Source organism: Lissotriton vulgaris, chromosome 3_2 (assembly GCF_964263255.1).
Source record: "Lissotriton vulgaris chromosome 3_2, aLisVul1.2, whole genome shotgun sequence".
NCBI lineage: Eukaryota > Metazoa > Chordata > Amphibia > Caudata > Salamandridae > Lissotriton > Lissotriton vulgaris.
The window spans coordinates 13,691,722-13,716,320 of record NC_141690.1 but is presented as its reverse complement, the minus strand read 5'-3'; the positions used below and the strand labels follow the sequence as shown (position 1 = coordinate 13,716,320).

Below are 24,599 nucleotides of genomic sequence, written 5' to 3'. Positions count from 1 at the left end.
CCTTTAGGATCACTTATCTATTCTGTAAGATTAAGTTTAGACTCTCTTGTACAAGTGAGACCTAGAGATGGCCCTGACACCAGACATCAGGACTAGTTCCTCCTCCACCCTATTTTCGTCCTCCCACCTTGAACTTCTTCCTCAGGAAGGACACATTCAAAATGCTATCCTGGACCAAGTTCTGTCTGCCCTGAACCAAGGAGACTGGATGGTAGTGCTGTACATGTAGGATGCTTATTTCCACATTCCCTTCCCACAGGCCAATAGGCGCTATCTGTGGTTTCAGTGTTTCTCACGCACTTTCAGTTCTTGGTGCTCCCCTTCAGTTCTTGGTGCTCCCCTTCGGTCTTAACAGTGCCCCTCATGTATTCATGAAAGTGATGGTGCTTGTCACAGCACATCATTGGAGGTTGGGGATAACAGTCTTCCTAGGTCTCGATTACTGGTTGGTGAAGATGGCCTGGCCAAGTCATGAACCACCTCCAGAAGCCGGCCAACCTGTTACCATTGTTTGGAAATTACACCTGAATCCTTTACAGAAGCTCCCTTTCATTGGAGTCACTCTAAACACTGTGCTTTTCCAAGCCATTTACTCTGACTAAGCGAGTCTAGGATAGTCCGGCTATGAACCCGATGTTTCAACTTTCAACCTGGGTGCGAGTGGCTCTGAGGCTTCTTTACTTTCTTCATCCTGTTTTTGTACTATGCCAAGTGACACATGCATGCTCTACAGGAGGATTTGAAGTATCAGTGGGCTCAGCATCAAGGAATCCTGTCAGATTACATGCAGGTGTCACAGGAGACTGCAAAAGGCCTGCAGTAATGGTTTCTAGACCGGTGTTAGAACGGTGGCAGACCCCTCTCTCTTCTTAACCGAGAGCTAATGGTCATGATGGATGCCTCATTGCTGGGTTGGGCAGGTCATCTGGGAGATGTGGTGATTAGAAAACTCTAGTTTTTGGTGGAAGCCCATCTCTGCATCAACTTATTGAAAGTACAGGCAACATGGTTGGCACTGAAAGCATTTCTCCAATGTTCTCATAGATAACATTATTGCCATGCAGTACTGCAACGAACAGGGTGGACTGGGATTGTGGGTCCTGTGCCAAGAGACTTTGCACCTTTAGAAGTGGCTGGATCGTCAGGGCATCTCCCAGATCATTCATCAAAATCAGAATCTTTAATTACCAGGGCAGACAAACTCAGCTATCATTGCTTAGCAAATCATGAATGGTGGCTGCACTCAGAGGTGGAACAGGGCATTTTCCAGCCTCAAATTGTTTGCCACTTCAGAGACCACACAGTGTTCAAGTGTCTGTACGTTGGAGTTCCAAAGGTTGGTACACCTTTCCACCTCTGCTTCTCTTACCCAGGGTTCTGAATATAATTGGGAAATAAAGGGCCCATATCATCCTAATGGCTTCAGACTGGGTGAGGATACTGTGGTACCTGGAAATTTTGAATATACCACAATCAAGAAATCCTTGGGTCTAAAAAATAATATTCACCTGTCAGAACAAACACCTAGCCACAAAGGGATATCCCTTTAGAAGGGTGAATTCCCTCGCCCACCAAACAGCTACCTACGGTTAGTGTCAATATGTGGTCGACATGTTTCAGCCTAGTCACCCTCACATAGAGACGTAGTGGCTTTCTTCAGGACCTACTTGTTAGTGCTGCTGCTTAGGGTGTATGAATCAAAACAAAAGTGAAATAGGTATCAAATATACAAAACCATCCAGTGATCGTGTGAGGCTGTAATAGATTGGTGGATTCACTGGTCGCACCTAGGGAAATGCATAAATAGGAGAAGATTAAATAATTGAAAAAGCTAGGTCAAGCATTAAAAAGTTGCGCCCGCTTCAACCTGTGAAGCTAAACAGTTAAAGGAAACAGACGGAAGAATCTCACAGGGCCATATCTATGTACCATTGCATCTAATAGCATTAGTCATTGGTACATTTAAAAGAAACACGTAAAACACAACAGGAGGCCAAATCCTGGCACAAAAGATTGTAAAATTGGGGCTTACCCACAGATGCCGGGGAACACGCCTCACCTCACCCAGGCATGTGGCTCAGGGGGACTCAATGCCCTACAAAAATCTTAGGAAGGGACACATTGTAAAGGAACACATACCCAATGGTCTTCTAGGCATTCCACAAACATAGAATACCAAACAAGGCAAACTAGGACAGACAGCTGGACCCAATCTACGCACACAAACCAAAAGTTGTCCAGAATAAAAAAGGGTGGGAGCAGCCTGCCCTTTAAATCCAGGAGCGCCATATTTAAAAAGTGCAAGTTCAAACAATCTGCTGACTTGGTAAAACAGACATAAATCCTGCATTCCTATTGGTGCCTAGCTGAAGAGAATTGATGAAGCATGCCACCTATGGTGGGTGAGGGAATTCGTCCTTTCAAAGGGATATCGTTTTGTGGCTAGGTCTTTGTTTTGAAAGTTGTTTATTATCTTTTAGACCCAAGGGTTTCTTGATTGTAGTATATTCATAGGTGGAGGAGTTAACCCTTGCAGGTCTCTAATGCTCCACGGACCCTCCCCCCTTTTAGTGATGAATAATTGTGAGCAGCTACGGCTGTAAGTCCTTTTTCCCTTCTGAAAGAGACCTTGTCTCTACCCTCACCCGAATTCTTCTAGGTACTTTCCCTCTTTACTTCTTCCCTTTCGATCTGAGAGAACTAAGGCAGACTTTGAAGGCCTCACATTTGATGAGGCTTTGGTCCAGTCAATCCTGACAACACCCACCTTACTGGACACTACACAGACTTGTTCAGTGACACAATCTGATGACTGGGCTAAATTACTTAACTTAAAGAGATCATATACTTGCACAAGCACAAACGGTCCCATCATGATGGAATATATGTGGGGCAATTGGGTGCTGACTGTCCTGATTGTGACAAATGGCCCCAGACTTTTCATTGAGGATAAAGCTTTCAAAAATTATTGGAACCTGATTGCATGGTGATGAACCAGGGATTGGCTGATCCTCATTGTCAACAAGGCCAAATGGATCGGTGATGCGATTCTGGTTGAGATCCAGGTTCTAGAAACACACTTACAATCCATAGATTCAGCTACCCTACATAAGAAACAGATGGACGAAACAAATACGACCATCAAAGATTACAAAGAGTATCTGTTAACTAATAAAATCAACAAATTTAAGCAAGACCTAGCACGGTTTTCCCTAGACAGGATGTACCCCTATATCAGTGATAACTACAACCCCCTGGAGTTCAACCAAATGGGAAAGAAGTATGGCTCAAACTTCTCCTCCTCTGGTACGGACGAGTGGTCGAGCGACTCAACAGAAAGACCCCAAATGGAAGGGCAAATAAAGGTGGCAGGGACAGCATTTAAGACCACCCCAACGACAATGGTGGCCCCTCCTCCACCCTTCTACAACCCAGCTTTTTTAGGACAAGGCGGTGGCAGGTCAAGAGGCAGGAGGAGACAGCACCAACAACAGGCACAGGTGCATTGGAGCCCCCTTCCATCCCCACGTCACACAATCCTCAACCGGGGACGTGCCGCGACGCATCTTTGTTGTAAATCTGAGAAGCTTGCTTGATACTGTCCCCCTGTGAACAGAGAATGCTCAACAGGGGCCTTGGTTTCATTCCTACCTACAAGGAAAACGAATTTCAAGTGTATCAAGAACTAGCATACTGTTCTCGCAAAGTTAGATTCCATTTCTTCTTTGAAGAGAATGCTACAACTTGCATTGAGACCGCTTTGACCAATACTAATCTCAGCAGGGAGTTTACTTTTAACCCTCAGGCCCACACGATAACACCAAAGGTGTTAACTTTTGAAAAAAGAGGTACTTAACAAAGTGGAATTCGGCTTCAGAACCAAACAAAAACCTTTTTGCAACCTGCCTAAAGAGGAACTCACTGCTGTGCACAACCTAAGTGATGATGCTACTATCATCATAAAACCAACAGAAAAGGGGAAGCAAGAGTATTCATGGGCACTGTCACATATAGAGCCGAAAGTCTCAGGCAATTGGACAAGAGATGCTTTCATCGCTCTCTTAAATGCGATTCAACCAAGAGATTATCTACTGCAATTAAAAGCATGGTGGTGGAGGCCAAGGACAACGGATGGATCACTTAAAAAAAAAGCTGACTTTCTCATCACTACAAATTCAGTTGTCCTTATTTTTATAACCTTCCCAAAATTCACCTCCCGACAGACCAATCATCTCGGGTATCGGCTTCCTTTTAGAGACCCTCTCCCAGTTAGTAGCTTTTTCTTGCAGCCCCTCATCGTGAGATGCCTATATACCTCCAGGACACCAAGGATATTCTTAGACTTCTGACTGATGTGTCAATTAGGATCAAGACTGATTTCTTAGTCTCATTTAGTGTTGAATCACTATATACCTGCATCCCCTAAGATGAGACCCTGACTACAACAGAGGCTCTACTTGGAGGGAAGGACCTTGATGCAATTACCCCAGGTTCATTCATATGGGATGTGCATGCTTGGCAATGAAAGAAAACTTCTTTTGTTTTGAGGACTGTCTGTACCTTCAAACATCCAGTACTTCCATAAGGCGTGCCTACGTCCTTAGTCTGGCAAATCTCTATATGCACTCCTTTGAGCCTGAGTGGGTGCTAGTACCTGACAATCCTTATTGCTCCCACATTATTGTGTGGAAGCGATACATTAATGACATCTTGGTTATCTGATGTGGGGAAGAAGACTCCATTAACAACTTCCACCAGTGGTTGAATGCTCTGAACCCCTACTTAAAATTAACTTTTGAATTTAGCAAAGAGCGCCTCCTGTTTTTGGATCTACTCTTCTTTCCGTCTGCAGGTGGTTTGGAGACATAACTATACAAAACTTCTCCTCCTCTGGTACGGACGAGTGATCGAGCGACTCAACAGAAAGACCCCAAATGGAAGGGCAAATAAAGGTGGCAGGGACAGCATTTAAGACCACATCAACGACAATGGTGGCCCCTCCTCCACCCTTCTACAACCCAGCTTTTTTAGGACAAGGCGGTGGCAGGTCAAGAGGCAGGAGGAGACAGCACCAACAACAGGCACAGGTGCATTGGAGCCCCCTTCCATCCCCACGTCACACAATCCTCAACCGGGGACGTGCCGCGACGCATCTTTGTTGTAAATCTGAGAAGCTTGCTTGATACTGTCCCCCTGTGAACAGAGAATGCTCAACAGGGGCCTTGGTTTCATTCCTACCTACAAGGAAAACGAATTTCAAGTGTATCAAGAACTAGCATACTGTTCTCGCAAAGTTAGATTCCATTTCTTCTTTGAAGAGAATGCTACAACTTGCATTGAGACCGCTTTGACCAATACTAATCTCAGCAGGGAGTTTACTTTTAACCCTCAGGCCCACACGATAACACCAAAGGTGTTAACTTTTGAAAAAAGAGGTACTTAACAAAGTGGAATTCGGCTTCAGAACCAAACAAAAACCTTTTTGCAACCTGCCTAAAGAGGAACTCACTGCTGTGCAAAACCTAAGTGATGATGCTACTATCATCATAAAACCAACAGAAAAGGGGAAGCAAGAGTAATCATGGGCACTGTCACATATAGAGCCGACAGTCTCAGGCAATTGGACAAGAGATGCTTTTATCGCTCTCTTAAATGCGATTCAACCAAGAGATTATCTACTGCAATTAAAAGCATGGTGGTGGAGGCCAAGGACAACGGATGGATCACTTAAAAAAAAGCTGACTTTCTCATCACTACAAATCCAGTTGTCCTTATTTTTATAACCTTCCCAAAATTCACCTCCCGACAGACCAATCAGCTCGGGTATCGGCTTCCTTTTAGAGCCCCTCTCCCAGTTAGTGGCTTTTTCTTGCGGCCCCTCATCGTGAGATGCCTATATACCTCCAGGACACCAAGGATATTCTTAGACTTCTGACTGATGTGTCAATTAGGATCAAGACTGATTTCTTAGTCTCGTTCAGTGTTGAATCACTATATACCCGCATCCCCTAAGATGAGACCCTGACTACAACAGAGGCTCTACTTGGAGGGAAGGACCTTGATACGATTACCCCAGGTTCATTCACATGGGATGTGCAGGCTTGGCAATGAAAGAAAACTTCTTTTGTCTTGAGGACTGTCTGTACCTTCAAACATCCAGTACTTCCATATGGAGTGCCTACGTCCTAAGTCTGGCAAATCTCTGTATGCATTCCTTTGCGCCTGGTACCTGACAATCCTTATTGGTCCCACATTATTGTGTGGAAGCGATACATTAATGACATCTTGGTTATCTGATGTGGGGAAGAAGACTCCATTAACAACTTGCACCAGTGGTTGAATGCTCTGAACCCCTACTTAAAATTAACTTTTGAATTTAGCAAAGAGCGCCTCCCGTTTTTGGATTTACCCCTCTTTCCGTCTGCAGGTGGTTTGGAGACAGAACTATACAAAAAAAACTATGACTTGCAATGCATCTTTATCATTTACGAGCTACCACCCAAAATCCTTAAGGGATAATTTCCCACTATGGCATTTCCTGCACCTTCTGTGGAACTGCTCCCACATTTAGTATTACAGAAAATATGCAACTTTTCTTTCTGGACATCTACAGAGTAGAGAATATGCATCTCCGCTTCCAGGGAGGCGGACGAAAAGGGTGCAGAATAACAACCAAGATGCTCTGTTGGAGGTTATCCAACCCGAGGAGCCAACAGCAAGGTTTACCAGCGTTAGCATATTCTGCACTCTGTCCATCCAGATCAAGAAATCGATCTGTAAGAATTGGCCCTATTCTCAACAAGATAGAAAGATCGATCGAACGCCCACTATTTGCCTTTAAAAAAATCAGTAACTTCAAGGGCAAGCTAGTATGTACTATACCCAGGACATCCAATGTGGCACAACAGCATACCTTCTGGTGGCTCCCAGCAGTGAAGGGACATTTTCCATGCGGCTCTTGAGGAGTGTGTGCATAAACTACACACATAACTGAAATTCATATTCTCACCGACAAGCATTGGGAGTTAGGACAACACATCAATTGCAACATCGACACATTGATATATCTGATCTCATGTATTGCAAACTGCTTTACATTGGAATGACAGCACGCAAGGGAAAGACTCGCATAATGGAACATATGAGCACCTTAAGACGCAGAAAACATGCTACAAAACCCACCAATCATTTCCTTGACAAAGGACATCAGGTGGAGGACTTGAGACGGACAGTGCTTGATAAACCTAGCATGCCCCCCTCTTTCTCTGATGTCACTAGGTTTCTGTTTATTAAGGAACATAGTGGGTGTACAGGCTATGTAGCAATAGAAATGGACTAAATGATGAGATTCCTTGGGCCCCTGATATAAGACAGCTTACTTTAAGGACACATTAACTGATATTGGGGTGAAGGGCTGTGAATGGGGTTCACCCCAGCATAGCCTCATGTCATGTTTTCCTCCATATTCTTTGAATACCCTACAAGCCCCTCTATGTGTTAATTTGTTTATTATTTGGCCCCCTATTTTCTGGACAACCTACAAACCATTTTATGTGCCAATAAAAAGTTTTTATTTGGCCCCAGTTTTTTTACTTACATTTAGGTGAATTGCACTAACATTCTAGATGTTTAGTGTGTTAAAATACCCTCCATGAATGTGACCACTGGAGGGTGCTTTCACTGCTTATCCTGCCCATTCTTGCATACATAAGAGCCTTCAACTGGGCCCGATCTAACCTCCCTCTTTTAATTAAAGGACACGCTCTACCTTTTGAATGTGCTCCACTTTTTCAATGTGCTTGGATACATTCATACGGATTCTAGGACTACAAATCCCGAGTGATCGATCGGGTCACGTGATCACACGTATGCAACACGGTCACGCTGAAACCGACCATCTCTTCACACACCGGTCCCGGCTTGAGGCACTGTAGGACCGATATTTCTATGGCAGCCACCAGGCAGGACATTACCTCCTCCCGCTGTGGCATGAAAGACATCTGACTCTCCGCTACCAGGCACAATTTAAATGCCTATCATCCCTTTTGGCATTACTCTCCATGTTGTTTTTGATATGGCTCCCATTTATTCAAATATAGGCTTGCTATTTCACCATGGTTGTTTCAAATAGACACTCCTCGTATGTTTGAACACGGTGGCAATCAGGCGGGCAACTAGAGACAAAGTTTGGGGGGGGGGGCTGAAAAATATTTCGGGGTGGGCTAATTCTTCAAACCATAGACAGAATGGCTGTAAGAAGGGGTGAACACACAAAAAAGCCTCATTTACAAGTAAATGGCTTTTAAAGACCTGCTAAGTACTCGGGTGTGGCTGCAATTAGATGCTCACCAGCCCGCAAATCTGTGTCAGCAGGGGCTGACACACAAGACGGGGGGGAAACTGAAGCCCCGTGAGCCCAATGGGTTTTGTGCGTCTGGGTGGCATCGTATTCCGAGGTCTGCATTTGATAATAACTTGGAAGTGTATTTGTGTGCTGGGGCTTTTTAGAAATCCCTTTGCCTGGCAGCATACACCACCTGCCCCATGGCAGAGGTCAACGTTTTTGCTAACTGTGCAATTGGTCTCTCCACTGTGAAAAAATTTTTAGATTAAGAAATCTTTCTTTTTTTTTTAAACTCTTTTTATTAGTTAACCAAACAATAAACAGAAATAACACTCAGGTGGATGCCAGCAATACATACGCTAGGTCCATTTGGTACAGGAGTATTAACATTACAGTAACTGTTAGGGATCAAGGGGATCCCGGAGCTTCCAAATCCAGACTCGGTGTAGGTGCCTCGCAGATATACCCGGGATGAGCATTCCACGCACCCCATATCTTCCCCCATTTACGTGGGCAGCCCCTAGCCAGGTACACCGCACGCTCTCCATGCACCAGTCAAGATCATCCGCCCACTTCCCGATCTGGGGCGGTTGATGCGCCCCCCACAACTGCACGATATTGCGTTTGGCTACCATACAGGCCAGCGTAACCCACTGCTTCTGATATTCATTGAGGTCCGTCAGCTCCCACACATTCAACAAACATCTCCGTGCCTCAAGGCCCACCTCCTGTCCCAGTACTGCCCTCATTTCCTCGTGTACAGCCCTCTAGTATGATTGCACATAAGAGCAATTCCAAATGATGTGCATCAGGGTACCCTCCTTGCCGCACTCTCTCCTGCACTCTCCACTCTCAGCCCATCTCATTCGCACCAAGTGTGGGCCCGTCACATAAGTCCTATGCAGGATTTTCAGCTGAATCAGGCGTAATCTCATTTGTATCGCCACGACTTTGGGAGAGGACACGGCCTCAGTCCAATCCTCATCGTCAAGTTCCAACCCGTCTGCAGTCCACTGCGCCCTAAGCTTCACGAGAGGGTCCCCGATATTATTAATCAGCTTCCGGTAGATGAGGCATGTGGTCTTCTCAGGCAGGTGGCTGTCTAGAACCCAGTCCTCAAGGGGGGGAAGCCTCAGGGAGTTCAGCACCCTTCGGGACATGCGTGACCAAGGTGTGTCTCACTTGCAGGTACCGGAAGTACTCGTGTTGATGCAGACTATACCGGGCCGCCAAGGTCTCGAACTGCAAAATAGAGTCTTTCCCCCAGACGTCTTTAATCTGGGAGATGCCAAGAAGGTCCCATTTATCGAACCCCTTCGACTTCCACAAGCTCCCCAGCTTCTCCGAATTAAACAAAGGGGTGGAAAGCGTGAGCCTCCCAGCCCATCCGAGACTCCTAGTGGCCACATGCCAAACCCTCACCGCATGAGCAGTTGGGCCGATCAATGGATACTTGCCCATCCTCGCATACAGTGCCCTTCTGATCTCCCCACCGGGGGAAAGGTTCCGATCCATGGCGTAATCGGCATCACCCGGCACGCCATACACAATATGGTTGATGCGGCCAGATGTGAGGCCCAGTAATATTTGCGCAGATCAGGGAGACCGAAGCCCCCATCGTACCACGCCAAGGTCAGTTTGTTAAAGGCTATGCGAGCTCCACCGTCCCACAGGAGGTGTTTCTGCAATGACTCAATTCCATTGAAATAGGAAGCGAGCACCGGGTCCATCGAGTTTTGTAGGGCGTAAAGGAATCTCGGCAAGGCCATCATCTTGAAGAGAGTGGCCCTACCGACCAAGGATAATGGGAGGGCACGCCAGCGTTCCACGTCTATCTTACACCGAGCCAGCGGTACGGCCAGATTACGATCGAAGGGTAGCTTCGGATCAAGTGTGACAAAAATCCCTAGATATTTAAAGCCCTCTGCCTCTACTCTAATGGGACATGACTGCGGAAGGTCGGGGGGGCCACCGGCTAAAGTAAATATCACCGACTTGTCCCAGTTAATCACCAGTCCCGAGTACCTCCCAAAGACCTCAAGAAGATCCAGAAAATATCGGAGAGAGGTCTTAGGTCTCGTGAGGTAGAGCAGGACATCATCCGTGTAGAGGGAGATTTTGTCTTCCCATTCAGGTGTCCACCTTATACCCCGTATCGAGGGGTCCCATCTCACCCAAGCCGCCAGTGGCTCCATAGCTAGTGCAAAAAGCAGTGGGGACAATGGACACCCCTGTCTGGTGCCCCTACCCAGGGCGAAGTCCTCTGACTTGCAGTTGTTGACCACCACTCTAGCCAGGGGGGATGTATAAAGCAGCCGCACCCAAGCTATGAAGTTCACGCCAAATCTGATCTTTGCCAACACCGCAAATAGGTAGGGCCACTCCACTCTATCGAAAGCCATGGAGGCGTCCAGAGAGACCATGATCGCCTGTTCCTGCAAATGACCGGCCGACCCCAATATGCTGTGGAGTCTGCGCAGATTTAGCGCGGTGCTGCGCCGCGGCATGAACCCTGACTGATCCGGGTGTACCAGTGAGGAGATCACTTTCACCAGTCTGGTGGCCAATAATTTGGCCAGGATCTTGGGTTCGGCATTCAGGAGAGAAATGGGTCTGTATGGAGAGCATACTTCCACAGGTTTACCAGGCTTGTGAATAAGCACGATATTGGCCACCCGTTGGTCGTATGGGAGTACACCCCTGTCTCTACTGTTGGTGAACATATCCCTCAGATAGGGAGAAAGTTTGTTAGCACTGAGTTTGTATAGTTCTACCGGTATGCCGTTCGGACCAGTGGCTTTGCCGGACTTAACCTGACGGATAGCCTGTTCGACTTCATCATCCGTGAACGCTGAATGGAGGAAATCACGGTCTTCTTCGGATAAACTCGGCATAATTATATCTCTAATAATTTCCTCATTATCGACTTCTGTAAACCTGTCTCCGGCAGTAGAGATCTCTTGAAAGTATTTTGCGAATTCATCAGCCACAGTCTGCGGGTTCATAAGTCTACCAGAGGACTGACTCTCCAATTCAGGCACTAGTCGGGATGGACGTTCTCCCCGCTCGAGCCAGGCAATAAGCTTGCCTGCTTTGTCACCATGCTCATACACTCGACTCTGTGTTGCATTGTGATGCGCTAAGGCTCCGTCCCTGTCAAGATTTCGATATTCTTCCTCACGGTGCCTCAAGAGGTGGAGGCCGGCCTCCGACGGAGACTCAGCCACCCACTTCTCTTGGGACAGGACCTCCTCCTCCTTCCGGAGCAGCACAGCCAACCCTTCTTCTTAGAGACAATGGATAACACCTCTCCTCTGGCCACCGTCTGAAATCTTTCTTTTTAACCACATACACTCACCTGCTTGGCCCCATTTTAATTCGAGAGCTCTATGTTATCAGGAGCATATATTGCCTGTATCTGGACCCTCTACAGCTAGGCGCCAATAGGAAATGGATGTACACCTGCTTTACTGAGATTGTTTGTACTTGCACTTTTTATGTCACACGCGGATTGAAAGAGCAGGCAGCTTTCCACCTCTTTCCCCCTTTTTGCGCACTAGGCCAACCTTTGCTTTGTGTGTGTAGATTGGGTCCATCTATCTTGTTTTGTGTGTGGAATGCCTAGAAGACCAATGGGTGATGTGTGTCTTTACAATGCGCCCCTCCCTATGATTTTTGTAGGGCAGTGAGTCCCCCTGAGCTAAATGCCAGGGTGAGGTGAGGTGGGTTCCCAGACATCAGCGGGAAAGTCCCCCTTTTACAATCTTTTGTGCCAGGATTTGTCCTCCTGTCGTGTTTAACGTGTTTCTACTACATGTACCAATGACTAACATTATTAGATACATGGCAGATAATATGGCATGGTAAGATTCTTCCGACTCTTGCCCTCAACTGTTTAGCTTCACAGGGTGAAGAAAGTGCAACTGTCTAACGCTTGACCTAGCTTGTCCAATTATTTAATCTTCTCCTATGTATGCATTTCTCTAGGTACCACCAGTGAATCCACCAATCTATGACAACCTCACAGGATCACAAGATCGTTTTGTGTTTGTGATACCTTTTTCACTTTTGTTTTGATTCACACACTGAGCAGCAGCACTAACAAGGAGGTCCTGAAGAAAGCAGCTACACCTCTATGTGAGGGTGACTAGGCTGAAACATGTCAACCACATATTGACACTAACTGTGGGTGTATGTTTTTCCAGCGAGTGCCCGTTTTTTAATCGAGACCCAGGGACGCATGAATAAAAGCAATGGCATACCTTGAAGCTAGTTTTATTATCACTTCCATTTGCTCTGCTACCCTCATTACCTTGAGCTCATTGCAGTGATATTTAGCATACCCTCCCCTACACATCCCTGAGCTCCTCCCTCTCAGAAAGAGGTTGTAACCCGTACCGTGACTAGGCATCACGGGACAAGGAGAATCCCAATGTGAAGCATGCCACCATTGGTGGGTGAGGAAATTTGTCCTTTTAAAGGGATATCTCTTTGTGACAAGACCTTTGTTTTGACAGTTGTTTATTATCTTTTAGACCCAAAGGTATCTTGATTATTGTATATTCATAGGTCCGTAAGCTAAATCTTGCAGGTCTCTATATCTCCACCCCTTTTTTGTGATCAATAGCCTGGGCATTTTTGCCATGAGCATCCGTCCTCAGATCTGCTTGCCCCTTCGGAAAGACCTCCTGTTGCAGAAGCAAGGCAGGGTCCTGCACCGAAGCCTGCACCACCCCCACCTCCATGTGTCAAAACTGAGTAGCGACAGTTGATGCCATGTAATCTTCCTCCTGAAGTAGTAGGTGTTATCTTGGCAGTCAGATGTCCCTCCACTTAAACAGTTTATGCAGGATGCTGGGAGAAATTTGTTGTCTGGTGTTCCTTCAGAAATAGCCAGCCTCTACAGGCAGAATTGTCTGACACACTGTTGGTTTGTCTTTCGCTAGCCCAGCAATGTCTTGCTGTGGCAACACATAAAGAGTATCTATTATTTCTTAAGTTTAGTTGATCAATCATCTTTATTCATATCATTTGTTCTGATGTGTTTTTGAAGGGGCTGACCCATATGTTCCCGCCAATTCCATTTGTGATCCCTCAGTGGGAATTTAATTTGGCCCTTACTGTGTCTAGTTACGCTGACGACAGCAATCTTTTTAACGATTCCATAAGCTCACTGCATGAGTGAATTATATCCACTTTCTTCCCGAACAGGCTTGTTATATAACACTGTTTTGAACATTTTTAGTTTACAAAACGATTTTGTGCCTCTACTGCATTTCCATGGAAGTATATGTTCTCATGATTTGACTAAATGCATATGAAATATGGCAAATAAGGTATATAATTAATGGAGAAATACCCAAAGCACAGACCGATAAATCAGTTAAGCCCACATTTACTAAAGCTTTTACTCACAGACACAAAATGGGCAAACCCCTTTGATACATCTGGCCCTCAATCTAGCCATACCAAAAAAAATATTTATTCCAGCTATATTACACCCCTACTCCACTTATCAGTTGAATCTCCCTCAGTACCTCCCACTATCAAGGATGTTTAAAACAAAAGGCCAGTCTTACACAAATGCAGGTTACTTGTTCTACGACTCTGTCACTCTAGAAACAAACTACAGAGCAGATCTCTCAAATCCTAAAACAGGATAGTTGGCCCACCCATCACATTACTGTACACAAACAATTTAGAATAATAGCCAGGGTTTGACACAGTTTGCATTGGACAACTTAAGATAACTAGGGCCTGTCTGGATAAATAAACGCTTTGATAATATTTGGAATTTGTTGAAAGTTACTGCTCTATAGGGGAGATGGTGGTGGTTGTCCAAGCCAGAGGTATACACCTGGGCGCTACTGAGATTTCACTACATGGACAAAAGCAGCCTGCCATGTCCTCACTGCACCCCTACTTAGGGTCATATTAAAAGTTGCTTATAACTGCGGTGTGTCCAGAGATAGGATGTACTGGGTCTGTCATGATTATGAGTAATGCAGAATACCCGCAGACCTTCACAGTTTACCCCAGGCACTCCATTGCTCAAAGCAACCAAAGGTCTTGGAGCAAACATGCAGCTGTGACTGAGGAAGACAGAGGTGATCTGGATGCAGCAAATCTGATTCTACCAGTTATTCTATCAGGCTAGCAGAGACTGAAACCATATTTAGGAAACTTTTAAAGACCCACCTGTATACCCTTTAGGTCCTTCCTACTTCACCTGCCGCTCTCTCCACAGCGCCGGGACACGCCGGGACGGCGTCACCAGGCGCTTTACAAACCCCTTTATTATTATTATTATTATTTTTATGTATTATTATTCCCTATTTCTTAGTAGGCCTTCGGGGTCCAACTCGTAATGGCTCATATTTTTCTGACACCCACAGTTGCTGTATTAGCCGGTCATAGTAACTCTGAAGGCTGGAATTACCTATCCTACTGCCAAGGACCCCATAATCAGGCCCAGAGACTGCTCCCTCCTGACAAGTAACTGATGTCTAAAACATATCTGGGTTAGGGGTATACAGCCCTGGCTATGCCTGAATTTTATAGCAAACGCTATGAATAGTGTGAGCAAATGGACTGATTCCACTACTGTTAGCAAAATGCACAGAGGAGGACTAGGGAAGGCGTGGCAGTCATTGTGTAACCCCATCCAATCAATAACAGCGTTTTGCTTGATAATGCAAAACTGTACCAGCACCAGTACAATCAAGGTAATTCGGACCAAGGTGATTTCACTATAGTTGTCAGGGGTTCCTCCTTTCACTTGTTATAGTTTGACCAGATTTTAAAAACCAACAAAAACCAGGACATTTCTCAAAAATAGAAGAAGGGTTACAATTTTACATGATCCCAGCGCCACAGAATAGCAGCGCTCATCAACACAGAAATACAGAATAGGTAGTAAGAAAATACAGATAAAGCATTTTTTAAACCCAGTATCATACCTATTAATGGCCTAATAATTGAATAGCTTTTTCAATTAGATTTGCTAACCAGCCCTGCTTTGGAACACATAAAACATTTTCTCCCACTGTTTTCTGACCCTCTCTAAAAACCGGGAAAAGAGCCAAAGTTACTGTAACCTGCCAGGACAGCATGTGAAAAACCAGGACTGGTTTGGTCACCCTAGCAGCTTGTTAGTTAGCTACCCATTTCAGCCGTGGACTTGCATTTTCTCTTTTAACATGGTAAACATCGGCGCGCTGATCTCAACATGTAAAGTGCTGTGGGCTAAAGAACATGACTGCTCAAGGTGTCACATATATCATGGGGCCACTAGTCAGTCATGTCACCAATAAAGACAGGCCTGAATTTAAAACACTCCAGCAGTTACTTAAAAACTCACGGGAACGTGCCAAGCTTTCGTTGTTTTCTTGCAGCACTTTGTAGGTAATGATGTTTAGTGCCAGTAGAAAAACGAAGAGAATTAGAACCAACCAAACGACCCAAACTGTACAAATCGAACCTGTCCAAAGAGAAAAATAACCAGAATAAGTTTATATTTACTGAGTCAGGAAAAAATCAAACACACAAAAATGCAGACCAAAGAGAAACACATTTTCTCTGAAAATGTCACAGATAGCACAACAGTGCTCAGGGACAATGCAGCACATGCTTGCATCAGAAAAAAATAAACTCTGGTGGTGAGGGATTTTTTATTTTAATTGTTTTTGCATTAAATGTAACACGTAAATACGCAAATGCTATTAACTTAGCATTAGTTGATCAGTACACCTGCAGAGTAGAGGCTGGTACAATGTATCTCGTCAGTTGCAGATAATTGACTTTTTGAGACGCCGCATTGTGTACAACCCTGAGAAAAAAATGCACCCTAGATTGTGTCTCAATGATTTAAACTGATTAGAGTGTTTTATGGGAATCCTGTGTAGATGTAGCAAGTGTTTACATTTTTTGATTTAATGTAGTGCAGAAAAGAACTCTTACAGACCATTTTCAAAATAACTTAGAGTAGAATAGGGTGGTCTCTTTATGGGAGGACCCTTTCTTTTCCTTTGAGGCAACTTTATACAAAATTGTCCTCCTACTCACATGATTTTGACTGATTTGAACTTCATAATTACTAAATGCATTCAGGTATTGATTACTGATTGACAATAATTCGATGATTTTGAATGTATAAACCTTTTAACATTTACAATACATTTATGGTATGAACATTTAATCAGCCTCTGTCTTGCCTTGCTTGTGGAGCCTAATGTACTTGACATTATCTAAATTTATAGATTTGATGACTAGAATCAGTTGAGGATTTCGATTCATATTATAGCACTTTATGGGCCCCAGATTTGCACAAAGAAAATGTGCTAAAACAGGTTTTGCAAATTTGCACTAACACCGAGTAAACATTACCAGCAATGATTATACTAGAGCAAAATATAATTTTTAAATTACGTGATGGGTAGAAATAGTCTCAAAAATGGAACTACATAGTCATAGATGCATGTAACGCACACGTGCATACACAGACCATCAACATGTGCCATGCCTCTTGTGCAGGAGAGTTGGAGTAAATGAGCTGAGAAGATGAGAGCAAAGAATAGCATAGATAAAGATGAACTTTGTGTGATGCCTCTAAACAGGACTGAAATAGCGTCCTCCTGAAGTGGAAAAACGTCCCCACTGTTCTCTCCAAAATCAATTTCTATAGTCTTTCTTTAAAAAGATACAAGTGAATTCATGCGGGAAACAGCATTCACATCGCATGCGATACATCACATGCCATTACAACGCAGTCGTTACAACGACCGTGTTGTTACATCGTGAACCATTACATCGCAAGTCGTCACACCGACTTGCTGTAGGGGGCAACAGATGTTGGATTTATAATAAACACCTTCCCTGCTATTGCACAAACTGGAGTAGGGATAGTAAATTATACTATTCCTATGTCCAGCGCCCCCTACAGCAAGCCATTGTAATGACTTACCATGCAATGGTTCGCGATGTAACAACAGGGTTGTTGCAACGACCGCATTGTTATGTTATGTTATGTTAAATTTGTTTATAGAGCGCATGGCTACCCCAGCAACAGGGCGTCCCAGCGCTTGCAGACAGGCCAAGAGGCAGAGCACAGCAGGGGACAATGAAGTGACAATTTAACCGGAAACAGGAGTGCTGGTTGTCCTAAATGGAGGCGAACAGCCAAGCTTTAATTTGTTTCCGAAAGAGTCGATGGTCCTGTGTGGCGCGTACCTCTGGGGGGATGGAGTTCCAGAGAAGCGGGGCCATGGACTTAAAGGACCCGCCGCCTGCTCTGCTCTTGCCTACCCTAATGGTGCATGCAAGGTGGAGGTCTGCAGAGCGTAAGGCACGTGTGGGGACGTAAAAGGAACAGAGTCCCTGCAATTTTTGGGGCCCTTGGTCGTGTAGGATTTTATAGGTTAAACAAAGGGTTTTAAATTGGATTCTTTGTTTTACGGGTAGCCAGTGCAACCGGCGTAAAATGTTTGAAGTGTGACAGTGTTTGGGTAAAGCAAAAAGAGTGCGGGCAGCTGCATTTTGGGCCCTTTGAAGTCTTTTAGTGACCGCCAGGTTTGTGCCAAGCATTAGGCCATTGCAATAGTCCAGATGGAATAGGACCAGGGACTGGACTATTACCTGGCGGGTGGGTGGCTCGAAAAAGCCCAGAATGGGTTGAGGGAGCGAAGGTTGCCGTAGCAAGTGCCCGCTACCTTTTTTGAGTGCGATTCATAGGAGATCGAGTTGTCCATTAGGACCCCCAGATTTTTGACTTCCTTCTTTGGGATCGGGGTTGAGCCCATCGTCGGGGGCCACCACTGGTCATCCCACTTCTGTGGGTCATGGCCAATCAGGAGTATCTCAGTTTTGGAGGAATTAAGTTGGGGACCTTTTTCTGTCCTCCAACTTGAGATGGCCAGGACATCTTCTTGAAATGTAGCTCTGTCTACCATGGTGTTATTGGAGAAGGTGAAGATAAGCTGCGTGTCATCTGCATACAAGATTAATGTAATCTTCCATTCCCTGGCCAACAGGGCCAGGGGGCGGATGTACACATTAAACAGCATGGGGCTGAGGGCAGAGCCCTGGGGGACACCGCAGCTAAGAGGGAGCCTACTGGATGAGTACGGTGGGGCATGAATCTGGAAGGAACGGTCGGATAGAAATGATGCAAACCAATCCAGAGCCCCGCCACAGACCCCGATCTCCCCAAGCCGTTTGAGCAAGATCTTGTGGGAGACTGTGTCAAACGCCGCACTCAGGTCAAGCAGGATCAGTACTGAGGTATTTACCAGATCTTGTGATGCCCTCAGTTGTTCCGTGACTGCCAAGAGGGCGGACTCTGTGCTGTGCTTAGCCCGGAAGCCGTTTTGAGACTCCTCCAAGATCCCATTAGCTTCCAGGTATCTGGTCAGGGTGGAGTTCACATGTGCTTCCATCACCTTGCCCAGATACGGCAGAAGGGAAATGGGTCTAAAATTTTCTGGCAGGGAGGGATCCAGGGTAGGCTTTTTCAACAGGGGGATGACCTTGGCATGTTTCCATGACCTGGGAACTGTGGATGCCTGAAGAGATCTGTTGATCAGTTCCTGTCCCTCATGCAAAATGGAGTCCTGGAATTGTCTAAAAGTTTCAGGTTTAACAGGGTCATCTGGTGACCCGGACTTCACTATTAAAGCCAAAAATTCCAGATCTGCATGGGAGAGTTTGGAGGGAATAAAGGGGGTCAGGTGGGCCTGCAGGTTGGCCGAGGATCAAGGAAGACCTACTGGTGTTCAGCAAGTTATAGATCCCTTCTACTTTATTGATGAAGAAGCAGGCCAGGTCTTCGCATTGCGAGTTGGAGACTATTGTGCTGTGAGTTCCCTCTGGTGCTTTGGTCATTTGGAGGGATTGGGACTGGAATCAATCAAATTGGTGTAGTATATAGCTTTTGTTTTTTTTATGAGTTTATGGTATGCTTTGGTGGCTGACCTATAGATGTTCTTGGCGAGAGGGTCATAGGATCGTCTCCAGGCGCGCTCGAGAGTCTTACAGTGTTTTGTTGCTGCTGCTAGTGTCTCGGAGTACCATGGATGGGACTGTTCCCGTTTGGGCCGAGACATTTTCTTTGGAATAAAGTAATCTAGAGAATTATTAATCCACCCCCTGTAGGCTTTGTCTGCTTCCTCCAGATTGCTGGACCAGTCAGGGCGGGAAGATTTAAGTCTGAACTCAAAACGGAGGCCGTCTAATTTATGCCACGGGCGCCTCCAAAGGGGAGGCGAGGGCTTCTGCAGGGAGGTGGCTGATATGCTAATGGAGAAATGGATAAGAAAGTGGTCTGTACAGCTAAGAGGAAGGGGAGCATGAGCTATGATTCCCTCAATGTTGGAAAACACAGGATCTAGCAAATGACCTGCCGAGTGTGATGACCCTTTGAGGAACTGAGTTAGCTGGCAGGCTTCCAAGTCACCCAGGAAGTTCGAGATGGCTGGGGAGTCAAGGCACTCCAGATGTAGGTTTAAGTCTCCCAATATACTAAAATTGGCTGACTGTAAGGCAAGGGTAGAGATGGTCAGGCCAGAGATTCTTTTAAAAGTGCTCGCTGGCCCAGGGGGGCGATATATCAGGAGCCCAGAGAGAGTAAAATGATCTGATATCCTGATCTTGAATAGGTCTTATTCACAGTCAGCCAGAGTTACGGGAGAGGGTGCAGGAGTAGGCAGTTTTGAAAATCACAGCTAACCCACCTCCCCTACCCTTTGGCATATCGAATAGCCTGTCGGGAGGGCCAAGGCTGGGATGGCCATCGAGTCACTGAATAGCCAGGTTTCAGTTAGAAAAAGTAGGTCCAGGGACCAGTCCACAAGGAGCTCAATTACATCTTCATGGTGTTTAACCAGGGGCCTACAGTTCAAAGTATGTATGTTGAGGTTCGCAGGCTTTGAGGGCTCTAATGGTGTCTCTAGTGGTGTCTGGGGGTCCTCCGTGGCAAGGAGCCAGCATTTGTTGCACCACAAACGTGAGGTATCAGGGTGCCAGAGATGGGCCACACAGGGCGCCCAGCTGCGAAGAGCAAGCAGATCTTCTCTGGCGTAAGGAGACATCTGCGGTATCCGACGTTCTGGCGACTGGCGTCGGACAGGCGCAGAAGGGCTCGCCCCTGGCGCGCCCGCTGCGCGCGTCCGCTGCGCGCGTCCGCTGCGCGCGTCCGCTGCGCGGAAGTGAAGAGCTGCTGCTTAAGAGGGCACCGGTCCCGCCTCTGGTGGAAGTGCTACACCCTTGGGGGGCCGGGCAGAGTTCTGATTACGCCCTCCACACAATCGGCACCAGCCGTGGTGGAATGAGGCACAGACCGGGGTATGAGGAGCAGGTAAGAATCAGTTGCAAACACTTTAACATCTCTACACGTTTTAAAAATAGCGTCTCCCAAAGTCAAAAGAGTCACAGCATTGCCGCCGCTAGCGCCACACACACCAGGCGGGTCCGCTGCACGGAAGTGAAGAGCTGCTGCTTAAGAGGGCACTGGTCCCACCTCTGGCGGAAGTGCTACACCCTCGGGGGGCCGGGCAGAGGTCTGACTGCACCCTCCATACAATCGGCACCTGCCGTGGTGGAACGAGGCACAGACCGGGGTATGAGGAGCAGGTAAGAATCAGTTGCAAACACTTTCAAATCTTTACACATTTTAAAAATAGCGCCTCCCAAAGTGCAAAGAGTCACAGCATTGCCGCCGCTAGCGCCACACACACCAGGAGATGTATTGCATGCATAGTAAAGAGATATATTCATCCATGCGTATATTCAATCTTCTTTTAATTATCATGGCATTCTGCTAAAGCATATAGTGTTCAAATATCACACTATTTGAAGATATTTAACAGAAACCGATGTCAATACAGTCCATTAATTGAGGCCAGTGCAATTCGGGACTAGCCCTTCATCAGGGGTAGGTTCCAAAGAGCTTCAAACAGTCTGCGCAAACCTATATGCCGTTTCCACGATGCAAATCTAAGTAGAATACATACTTGTACAGCTTCCCCGAAAAGATGATCTAAGAGAAACTGAGGAGCCCATTGCATTTGCGATTGATGCTACCATTATGCTCAAACACAGGATTAACTTCTATATTCCCATAGTAGCATCAAAATGCACTTCTACCTAATCATTCTGAAGCTGGACACCTAAAGTTTGGGACTCATTACAACCTTAATCCATGCCATCCACTCCTTCACCTCCATCAAATAAGAGCAGAAACATTGCTTTGCAACTTATTATTTTCAAGAGCCTCACTTTAGCTCTGACACCAGGTACAGAGTACTACGTATCCCTGCAAACTGCTGGTAGATAAATTCATATGAGTCCGTAGAATGTGTTTCTTTATTTATAAATTTTAAAGTACAGTAAGAAAGCGGAAACAGAGTCACAATTCATGTTGACAAGCAGATATAGCTGCGGAGCTCAATCAGAGTAACTAGCAAGATTGCCCAGCATTCTTGTTGTTAACGCAAGGCAACCATCGATCAAGCTTGAATATGGTTTCAGTCTCTGTATAGGTTCTCTTATGCACACTACATGTAACCTATTTACTCCTGGTACATTGGCATTCTGTACGTTTTGCACATATCTTGATGTGCCCACCTCTATTTAAGCCAGAAACATTGCATGTGTATATTTGCTTGTTGATTCTCATCTTAAAACAACAGCTGACTGATCTGGTTAGAAAGAATAGTTATGTCCTTATTACTTAAAAGTTTTACAAAGTCCTTGTATTTAGATAGTCCTTCTTTCCCAGTAAAAAGATAACAATCGTCTCACAAATGGTTTCTTCTTTTTCTTCTTCTTCTTCAGTGGATGGTGAAACTCTACAGCTTCTCCCTCCCACCAGTGATTATTTTACTTCGAAATACAACCAAGGGATTAGTAAAATCTCCACCGACAGGCACTAGATTGATAGTTTTCGTTCTGCCAAATTTCCTGATGTCTGGTAATTTCTCTTTCCTTTCTTCCTTTTCATCTTATTTTGTTCTCTATGAACTTAAATCTTCTCTCTCTCTCTGCTTCTTCTTCTTTTTTTCATTCTCATGGTCCCTATCCTCCTATTGTTTGTCCTTTGTAATACTTTCCTGTTTGTCTGATGAAAAGTCACTGCCAAAAACATCAGGGACAAAAATATTGTCAAAAAAATATCAAAACAAGTAAAAAATGTGAGAACAATAATACAGAAGACCACGATACTGTCAAACAATATTATTTTGAATTTTAAATATGATACTTTAATAGTGTTTGGAACATATATTAACTTCAAACATAGTACATAAAAAAATATACATATAATATAAAAAGTGTAACTTACGAACATAACATAAAAGTATACTTTGAAATAATTCCCCAAAATAAACACAATATTCAAACAATGCAATTATAATTCAAACATAAACTTTAAAAAAATATAAACAACCTTACTAGCAAACAATGCACAGTTTTTTTAAATATATATAATAGGAACATAAATAATAATTTAACAAAACATTAGGTAAAAAATAAACAATACAAAACTATTTCAATGCAATTATTTTTTCAACTTAAAACAAAAAAAAGAGATTCAAATATATTTTTTAAAATCAGATAAAATATTAGACTTGGTAGGGTAAAATTCACTACTCCCAGTCCAACCTGAGTAACACTAGCAAAAGTAATGTGAGAACAAAAATATAGACCCGAATACTGTCAAAAATGGTTATTCTGAATTTTAACTATTATACATTAAATGTTGTTTGAAACATATATTAATTTAAAAAATAGTACATTTAAAAATATAATTATACAAAGTATAACCTACAAACATAACATAAAAATATATACTTTGAAATCATAAAAAAATAAACATAATATTCAAACAATGCAATTATAATTTAAACGTTAAATAAAATAAATGATAAACAACCCTAATAACAAACAATACACAGTAAAAAAATTGAATATACACTATAGGAATATAAATAATAATTTAATTAAGGTCGCTCCTTTGGACTACTGGCGCCACAGTTGTGGAACTCTTTGCCTCTTACTCTCCGGGGAGCTTCCAGCTTATTAGCTTTTAGAAAAGGCCTCAAAACTTGGTTGTTCACACAGTAGGCTTTTTTCTTGCTCTGTTTTGTTTTGTGATTCTCTCTTTTTTAATGTGTTATGTTAGCAGTTTGCAGCCTTTCTTCTTAAAGCGCCGGGACACTCTTTTTGAGTAGCCGCGCGCTCTACAAAAGCCATTATAACATAACATAACATAACATAACAAAAAATAAGTAAACCAATTGGGTATGCTCTCGGGTCAACCGGGGTTTGCAAAATGGGATCAGTAGGGGACATATGGGCGAAGGGTGCAGTGGTTCCGTTTGGTGAGTTACAAGCCAAAAACCAACTACATGAGGGGGAAACATTTCGATATTTTCAGGCACGTAGTGCATTATGTAAGGCAATTCCCTAAGGGTTCCGATCTGCCCGTTTCGTCACCTCTGGAGGATAGGCTTCTAGACAATTATCTCCCAGATAAGGCCATCTCTTTGACCTACCGTAAAATACTTAATAATTCACCGGAAACCCTCAATAAATTACTCATGAAATGGAGTGATGACGGGGGGATATACCTGACAAAGATGGGAGGGAGGCCCTGGCTTCTCCCCGGGAGGTGACTATCCGTTCACGCTTCAAGCTTATACAGATTAAAATACTTCCCAGGGCCTATTACACAAGTACAGCACTTTTTAAAATGGGTCTATTGGGCTCCCCGCTTTGTCCCAGAGGTTGTGGTTCCCCGGGCACCTTCCTGCACCAGTGGTGGGACTGTCCCATCCTTCAACAGTATTGGAGTAATGTTTTGTCCACCATGTCCCAAATATGTCATAAATCTATAGAAATCTCTCCTCGCCTCTGTATTTTAAACATTTCGGACTCCACTGACCTCTCTCGCACTGGCATGGGTTTCGTTGGGCTGTATTGTAGCAAAACGCAACATAGCCAGGACATGGAAAGGGGGAGTCGTGCCCCGGCACAAGGACTGGGTGGAGGGCATGGACTAGTGCATGCAGGCCGAAAGGGTGGTATATGAGAGTAGAGGATGCCCAGGTAAATGGACTAAAATATGGGGCCCCTGGACCGAAAGAAGAGGTTTTTTGTGCACCCCCTTTGATTATGATTCCTCTTTTAATGTTAACAAAGAGACACTTTAAGGTTTTGATGTCAATATGTGACCGAAATATTGTCAGTGACGTTTCCTTTTAGT

At 44.7% G+C, this 24,599-nt stretch overlaps 1 protein-coding gene across 1 annotated transcript in view; it reads right to left on the bottom strand.

Annotated features, from left to right (window-relative positions):
- TMEM156 (transmembrane protein 156) overlaps positions 1-24,599 on the bottom strand; it is a 189,686-nt gene that overhangs the window by 71,934 nt on the left and 93,153 nt on the right. Inside the window, exon 4 of the mRNA XM_086963981.1 lies at positions 15,705-15,824. Coding sequence (XP_086820107.1) covers positions 15,705-15,824 — 120 coding nt within the window. The remainder of the gene's footprint in view (positions 1-15,704; positions 15,825-24,599) is intronic.